We start from the raw sequence: 8,732 nt of genomic DNA, 5'->3' as shown, positions 1-8,732 counted from the left end.
AAAGGCGAGGAGTTCTCTGAGTTCAAGGTCACCTGGGACAAAGCAAGTCCCAGACCGAGTCCCTTTTATCTGGGACACACCTTCTGCTGGAGACTTACATAAGGACATCGGAAGAAGGAAGAATCTCTCTCTCTCTCTCTCTTTTTTGCCTGCCTGCCTGCCTGCCTAGTGGGACGGAGACAGTGTTAGATCCTTGGACTTCCATTCACCGCTGCTGCTGACCATTGTTGGGAGAGTTGGACTTCACACTGTAAGTCATCAACCAATTCTCTTACTATATAGAGACTACCCATAAGTTCTGTGACTCCAGAGAACCCTGATAAGACAACACCCAACAAAAACATACCACCTCATGCTGGCCCATCCTAGCACAGACCTTTCCTTTTCCTCTTCCTAAAGATCACATCTGCATCCGATGATGGTGGTGGCATATGCCTCTGGGCACAGGCCTTTGATCCCAGCACTGGGAGGCAGAGGCAGGTGGAACTCTGAGTTAGAGGACAGCTTGGTTGGTGCACAGATTTCGTCCCAGGACAGTCAGCACTACACAGACAGAGGCCCTATCTTGAAACACCCCCCCCCATTACACCTACAAAGTCATTTGCTGCTGTTTTTCTGCCTGAGTCAGAAAGTGGTCACTAAACCTTCGTTCCCTGATTAATGAGAACATTGGTGTTTGAGTGTGGCTTGTGCAGATTCCGGGGTCTGATGGGGAAACCCCTGCTGTGTAGGGGTCTCCTAACAGACAGGGCCATATGGTGACCAAGCATGTTTAGCCATGCAGTTCTTCTGCCCCATTCAGAGTTGGACTTCCCATCAGGACTTCCCCACTTGTTCCATTCCTGTTTGTTTTCCTTCCCAAAGTGGCCACACTGGCTGAACCCCCTTTCTCTGCAGTTCACTCTTGTCTCTTTAACTGGTACTGGGGACAGGCAGCTGAGCCTAGTTCCTTAGAGCCGTTCGACTCACTATCAGAAAACTCTAAAACAAGCCAGCCGATGCTTATAGGTGCGCAACTGAAATGACTGCAGCTTTCACTTTCTTTTCTTAATAAAAGATTGATTTATTATATACACAGTGTTCTGCATATATATATCTGCATATCAGAAGAGGGCACCAGATCTCATAACAGATGGTTGTGGGCAACCATGTAGTTCCTGGGATTTGAACTCAGGACCTCTGGAAGAGGAGTCAGTGCTCTCAACCTCTGAGCCATCTCTCCAGCTTGGCTTTTATCTTCTGAACAGAAGAAATACACAGCAAGTACAGGAGGCCAGGCTTGTGGTGGGTGTGTCCAGGGCAGGGTGGGTGGGGCTGTGTTGGGGTAAGGTGGGGGGGGCTTGGGGGGGTGGCGAGTAGGGTAGGCAGGGCTGGGGTCTCCCCAGCTGCTGGGCTGTCTTTATATATCAATCTTACGATAAACGTGTCAACTCTTTTGACCAGAAACAGCTTTTGTAAACTTTATTTTTTCTTCTGTGAAGTTTAAAACTGAAACTATCCCACGGGACGTTTTCCATTTCACATCTATACCAGCAAAAAGGCAACTGGTACCTAGGAATACCCAGGGGAGGGGAGGCAGAGTTGAAGGAGAGAGAGGTCCGAGGTTGGTGGATGAGAAACAGGTGCCCCTTTACTGAAGCAGTTTCTGCTCCATAGACATTTGCTGTCCTTGGACTCCTGGGGCCCTTGGCTTTGGTCTTTGGCTTTCAGTCTAAATTTAATGCTTCCTGGGAGGCGGGGGCAGGAGATGGCTGTGCTTTCTGTGGGGTAGAGAATGAGGGTATCTTCTGGGCTTCAGACTGGCCGGAGCAGGCTTCCCAGGGCTGAAACAGTCTATCTTGCACCTGGCTCCCTTGTGCCTGGCTTCCTTGGGCACCTTGCTCCACAAGGGCCTGTCCCAGTACAGTGAAAGGCACCCGATGCAGACCATAGAACTGCCAACAGGATGGTCTTACCTGAATGGGTAAGTCCAATGGAAGGGTGGGATTTTTACACCCAGGCGATGCCTCTGTGGGCATGCTCGCCAAAGCGTCGGGGTCAGGGTGGCTGAGTTACACCTGGTGTGAATGGCGGGCAGAGAGGCTACGATTCGAGTGTCTGGCCCGCCCATGTTTCTTAGACAGGGTGCTGTTCTAGTGGGCACGTGGCTTTTCAGAACCCGGGGTGACTTCCTGGGTCTGCTTCCAAGGCAGTCCTAGTAAGTGTGGGGCCAGGTTAGTAGGGTGGGGCCAGGTGCTGTCTAGGAGGGCTCTGGGGCCTCCAGCCTGGTAGCAATCTTCTCTTGAATTTTCTGCAGCATCTCCTGGTACTGGGGGTAGTCTTCCTGCACGCGGGAGAGGACGCTGCTGAGCTGGGACAGCTTCATGCCCAGGCGCTTACGCTCCATAAGCTGGGCCTTGCTGTTGCGGTGCAAGAACACGTATTTCCCATCAACGGCGGCCTGCAGGTGCTTGGCGCGGGTCTGCAGGGCCACGATCTCCAAAAGGTTCTGGGTGGGAAAGAGACCCTGTGTCTATCCTCAGAAGTCAGGACGACTATGGTCCCCAACCCATTCTGGAGGGGATGCCAAAGAGGAAAGGGGTATCGAGGGTCCCAGGACTCAAGGGGAGGGGCCTTGCGTTACCTTGCCCATCCATTAAGAGGAGTTTGCTGGGACTGGTGCTAGATGTATTCCTGAAACCTTGAGGTACTCTTAGACTCATACCACAGTCAGCCCAGCTGGAAATCCCAGTGGGGCAACTTCTGAATTGTATGTAGGCTCAGACACTGGGATTCAGGCTCGCTATCCCCTGAAGTCTACCCTTGATGCTCTGTCTCATGCTGTCCCAGGGCCAGGGGGGATCATTCTGATTTCAGGTCGCCCTTAGACCTAGAGTTCTCAGCCATTTCCCAAGGTCAGTCTCTTGGTCCTCACAAGGCTCAGTGTGGTCTGGGAGGGCCCTTCTTGGTTACGCTGCCCCACCTACCTGAATGGCTTCCTCTTCTCCCACCTCCTTGAAGTCTTGGCTCAATTACATTCCCTCTCGTGGCCTTCCTGAGTTGCTCCTCCCAAAACCTCGGCCCCCTGATTCTACTCTAAGGCCTTGACATCTTCCATCTCTGTGTCCCAAGGATGAACTACAGCTAGGGGCTTTTGTTCTGTTTGGTGGCCTTGGCATCCAGAATGGTGCCCAGCCATAGACAGGTGGAGATCGAGGTGCTGTGTGCTGTGAACAGCCCACAAAGGATGTAAAGGTAGGTAGGTCATTGGCCAAAGGTGTGGCCGGGCGCAGGGGAGATCTCCATGTGGGGACTCAATGGGCTTCTCCGAGGGTGGCCACCCTGCCTGAATGCTTCAGGCCCACAGAGATCGGGATATTTACCTTCCGTTTGAGGGCCGAGAGATGGCTGATCTCCTCTTCAAGAACATCTGTGTCACTCTGCATATCCGACAGCGACTGCTGCTTTTCCTGGAGGGAGCTGCTCAGGAGCTTCTGAGCTTCCTCCAGTTCCAAGACGGTTTTGGAGCACTCCTCTGTGGCCTAGGAGAGGGGCAGGACCTGGTGGACTCCAGTCAGCACTCACGCCGCTTAGCAGACAGAGGCGTTGGTTAAGGATCAGCTATGTGCCTCAGAGTCCTTATTCTGGGGTGGGGGGTGGGGTTCCTGTCTGTTTCTTTTCTATGGCTGGGATAAGACATGACCAGGGCCACTTAGGGATGGAATGGTTTACTAGGGCCTCACGTTCCAGAGCACGGGAGGAGTCCATAAGGGCGGAGCAGAGGTGAGGCAGCTGGAGCAGAAGAAAGCCGAGGCCTCACATCTTCGAACCGAAAACAGGAAGCAGAGAGGGTGTGAAGTGGAAGGTAGTGGAAGGTTTTAACTGGTCGAAATGCTACCACTGATGTGCTTCCTCTAGCAAACTACCCACACCTCCTAAACCTACCCAAACAGTACCACCAATAGGGGACCAAGCATTCAGTTCCACCAATGGGGGACCAAGTATTCAGTTCCACCAATGGGGGACCAAGTATTCAGTACCACCAATGGGGAACCAAGTATTCAGTACCACCAGCAGGGGACCAAGTACTCAGTACCACCAGCAGGGGACCAAGCATTCAGTATCACCAATGGGGGACCAAGTACCCAGTACCACCAGTAGGGGACCAAGTATTCAGTACCACCAACAGGAGTACCACCAGCAGGGGACCAAGCATTCATTATCACCAATGGGGGACCAAGTACCCAGTACCACCAGTGGGGGACCAAGTATTCAGTACCACCAATGGGGAACCAAGTACTCAGTATCACCTGCGGGGGACCAAGTATTCAGTACCACCAGCAGGGGACCAAGCATTTAGTATCACCAATGGGGGACCAAGTACCCAGTACCACCAGTGGGGGACCAAGTATTCAGCACCACCAACAGGAGTATCACCAGCAGGGGACCAAGTATTCAGTACCACCAATGGAGGAACAAATAATTCAAATGCTCAAGACTATGGGGGTATCTTATCCAAATCACCACAATTCCCAAAGAGGAATCCAACAGCCACAGAGCTTATAGAATGTATACTGGAGGTGGGGGGTGGAGTTAGGGGCCGGGGTGGGGTGGGCTCTGAGACACCAGGGCTTAGAGGCCAACAGTGCCAACTAGGGAGGCTGTGGCTTCACAGAAGACATGGAGGAAGCAGTCTGTGCATGCAAGTCTGTGGTCTGACAGAGCACAGGGACATGGGGACCAAGATCAGCCCTGAAGACCTGATGCCAGGAAGGGATGAGGCTATGTGGTAAGAGTGAGGAAGGATGGTAGGAGTGGGCTGGTCAGCGGTGAGGCTGGTGGCTCCCCTGCAGAGCTCCAGTGGGACAGGGCTTCTCTGGAAGTCTTCATGGCAGAGTGACAGGGATGAGCTTGGGGCCATCAGGGGAAGTGGCGTTTTACCAGGACAAGGAAGGTACTGGCAGTGTTTGGGGGTCTGGGTAATGGTGAACTACAAACAGTAACCCTTGGAGAGGAACTGGAGAAGGAGGTAAGGGCCCCATTTGTGGGTAGAAGGTGGAGACCATGCTGCATGTGGCCAGCGGGATGCAAGGCACACTGATGTCTGGTTCTGAGTGTGGGGCAGAGAGGACAGAGATTCTGGTGGGGACTGGGAAGGCAGCTAGGGCAGGTGGAGAGGTCAGACACACATCAGGAAGCTGAGGAAGGAACAGGAGAGGTTGCCGGGTCTCTCTGCCACCTCACTCTGGAAGCCTCCAGTCACACCCGTTCACACCAACGGTTCTGCTTAGTTGATCTTTCCCTACACAGGATGCACTCTATAAGGCTTTTAAAATTTAAATTGTTTTGAGACCGGGTCTCATATGTAGCCCGGGTTGGCTTTGAACTTGAACTTTGACATCTATGAGTCCCCTGTCTCTGACTGAGTGGTGGACTCATAGATGTGTATCACACATCTTGCTCCTACGGGACTCTCTCAGGTCTCTGTTCGGTTCTCTGGATGATTCTATAAGGTGGATTCCTCAGGACAGGCCAGTAAGCTGAGGCAGACAGGTGAGACAATATGCCCCAGTCATGAGGGCATGGTGGGGCTGAGGCCATACTCACAGGTCTCTCAGCCTGGATTACAGTGGTCTCCCCGTGGGCCACCACCAGCTCCATGTCATGGATCAGAAGGAATCTCTGACACACTGTTACACTTGGTCCCCCTGACTCCCCAAGTCAGAGGTGGGTAACTCCTCCTGTTTCTCCCAGTGGGTTTTCAAAGGTCCCAAAATACACCTGGGGCCACAAAGCCTATTAGTGGGGGCTTCAGGACACCTGGGAACTTTTATCCCAGGGCCCCGGCCTGGCAGGGGAGTGGGCCCTGTGTTGTGTGCCTAGCCCTCTTTTAGGAGGAAGCCACCACATTCCCGTCAGCCCATCTCTCCGCCTCCTCTTGAGTCCCTGAGTTTTTTTCAAGGCTCCTGCAGAATCCCTAGTGCCTGTTTCTGCCATCAGGAAGTGGCCTCTTGCAGTGTGCTGGGTGGTGCCCAGTGTGGAGGGTCTGCCCACACCCAAGACAGACGCCCCGTGACGGGGCCACGAGCGGCTTCTGCCAGTGTGCTTGGAAGCGCCCGTTGAGCACTGATGCCACCTCTTCACCTAGCAGAGAGGCACACATGACGCGTGTCTCCCTTCCCAGACAGGGGCCATGGCGCAGAAGACACAGCAGTGTGTGCCACCGGCGTGGAAGGGATTTGCTGTGTCCATAGCCTCTATCTTCCCTCCCTGTCTCCACACTGTCATAGATATGACGAAAGCAGCAGTGACCTCAACCCATGGGAATGGGGAGAAGGGAACTTGGGAATGGGTGGATGTTATGGACCATGGTCCAGTGTCGGCTGGTCTTTCCATGTCCCTCAGAATTGAGTGGGCAGGGCTGGAGAGATGGCTCAGCGGTTAAGAGCATTGACCGCTCTTCCAGAGGTCCTGAGTTCAAATCCCAACAACCACATGGTGGCTCACAACCATCTGTAATGAGATCTGATGCCCTCTTTTGGTGCGTCTGAAGACAGCTACAGTGTACTTATAGATAATAAATAAATACATCTTAAAAAAAAAAAGAATTGAGTGGACAAGTCAGAGCGGGAAGGTGGCCCCTCTCTGTGTCCTGCTGGGGTGATGATGTGGGAGCAGATGCCTCAGGCCAGCCGGTGGGGATGAGTGGAGATGCCTTCTGAGCGTATGCGGTGAGAAAAGGTGAACCCTACCATATTCCTGTGCCCCGCCAAGTCTACACAGACATGCAGCCAGGATGGGAACACATTGTTCATGTCACTGGGTCCTGGGGGTGGAGGAGGGGCGGGCTGTACCTTGTGAACCTCCCTGATTTTCTTCCGCAGCTCGCTCTGCTGGAAGTGGAAGTCGGACTTGGTGACTATCTTCTTGTCTATCTTGCTCTGCCCTTCAGCCTGGATGACGATGGTCTCCCTGCGGGCCACAGCCAGCTCCATGTCTCGGATCATCTTCTCCTGCTGCTTCAGTAGCTGTCCGTGCTTAACCTGGGGGCACAAGATGGAGGGACAGGGTGGGACGCTGAGGGTGGGAGGCCCACCCTTCCCGGCTTGTCTGCTTTTAATACCGGTCAGTGGGGTGACGGGCACGCAGGGAGGGCCTTGAGGAGTCTGGGGGCTGGGGGCACTGTGCACATTGCCAGAGATGGATGTTCTCGACGGCGGTAGGAAAGGATGGCCAGAGGCAGGAGGAGAGGAGGATGACCCTGCCAGGCTCTATGCCAGGCATGTTCAGAGGACAGGGAGCCTCTGTCTAGACAGGGGGCTGTGGTTAGCAATGTCATGACTCTCTGGAGGGGACCAAACAGTGATGCTTGAAGAAGCTGGGTGGGGAGGGTCTGGGGATGGAAGCTGGGGGCCAGGGTGTGTGAGCATGGACCGTCGTGGGCTGCAAGGGAAAGGTCTAGAGTCACAGGGGTATGCTGGTTTAAATAAGCATTTAGAATTGTGTGAACGTTTGGGATGAATGAAGATTTTTAAAAATGGGGGTGCAGGTTGCTCAGCCTGCCAAACGTTTGCCTCAGAAGAGTAAAAAGACTTGGGTTTGAGCCTCAGAACTCACAGGGAAGTGTCAGGTGTGGCCGTGCATGCTTGTAATCCCAGTGCTGGAGCGGCTGTGATGGGGATGGGGGCGGACCCATTTGGCCAGCCAGTGCAAGCTAACTGGTGAGCTCCTGGCCAAAGAGGGATTCTGTCTCAAAGGGAGTGACTGATCTTCCAGTGGATGTCCTGGCTTCTACTCACACAAGCACACACAGCACACACGTAAACACATGAGTGCTCACACACAGATGCGCATACACATACATACATAAAACAAAACAGAAGTGCAATAAATAAGCAAGTGCCAACGACTGACAACACCCAGAACTGGAGTCGGTCCCTGGGAGGTAACAGGAATATGATGCTGTCACGTGACACACGCATGAGCGATCTGACAGACCTCCTAAAAGTTGAGGATTCATATACAACCTCTGGTGATCTAGTCTTCAGGAAAAGGGAGGAGATTTCAATATTTGCTTTTATGAGTCCATTTGATTGGCTTAAGGGCTGCCAGATAGCTGAGTGTACCTGTGAGGCAGCCTGTAGAAGAGGTCAGCATGAGCATGCGCAGTAGCAGACTGAGCAAAAGACCCAGTCTCTTCAGTGGGCGTGGCTGTCAGTGGGCGTGGCTGGAAAGATGCCTGGAGATGTAAACCTTCAAGGTCATGGCAGAGTGTGTTCCTGGGTGGAGCTGGAGCTGCGCGGGTTCCTCAGTCTATGGATTTGGGCAAAGTCTCAGTGCTGGCCCTGCTAGGTCTCTTATGGGAACATGGTTGTGTGCATGTGCATCACTGACAGAGTGGAGCTCGAATGGACATACGTCCTGTTGGGTCTGCTTCTCTGGGGACCCCTCACTGGGTCTAAAATACTCCACTCATACTCAGGGAAAACTGACGGTCGGTGCGGGCGGGACCGGAAACCGGGGCTGAGTGAGTGACGACAGACCTGGGTTACAGGAGGATTTAATGGGGACTTGTAGGCAGGGCATGCCTCGGGTGGCCACACCACAACACAGTAAGAAGAGGTTTCAGTGCTAACCTAGACAGAGGCAAACAGCCAGATGAATGAACCTCACTAGTTACCAATTTATCCAACATCAATTACCAAACATGCTGTGGAGGGGTGGGGTGGGGCTGGAGAGATGGCTCAGTTGTT

At 53.3% G+C, this 8,732-nt stretch overlaps 1 protein-coding gene across 3 annotated transcripts in view; it reads right to left on the bottom strand.

The window, feature by feature from the left end:
* Positions 1-1,433: 1,433 nt before the first annotated feature.
* Ccdc40 (coiled-coil domain 40 molecular ruler complex subunit) overlaps positions 1,434-8,732 on the bottom strand; it is a 40,531-nt gene continuing 33,232 nt past the window's right edge. For 2 of the 3 annotated variants that reach the window (XM_039085685.2, XM_039085686.2), the window contains exons 19-21: positions 6,834-7,022; positions 3,363-3,521; positions 1,434-2,488 (exon numbers count right to left, since the gene is read on the bottom strand). In XM_039085685.2, the coding sequence (XP_038941613.1) occupies positions 2,240-2,488; positions 3,363-3,521; positions 6,834-7,022 (597 nt within the window). In that variant the 3' untranslated portion in view covers positions 1,434-2,239. 3 annotated transcript variants of the gene reach the window in all.

Source organism: Rattus norvegicus, chromosome 10 (genome assembly GCF_036323735.1).
Source record: "Rattus norvegicus strain BN/NHsdMcwi chromosome 10, GRCr8, whole genome shotgun sequence".
Taxonomy (NCBI): Eukaryota; Metazoa; Chordata; class Mammalia; order Rodentia; family Muridae; genus Rattus; species Rattus norvegicus.
Note: the sequence above shows the minus strand (reverse complement) of the source record. Positions and strands in the feature narration are given on the sequence as shown.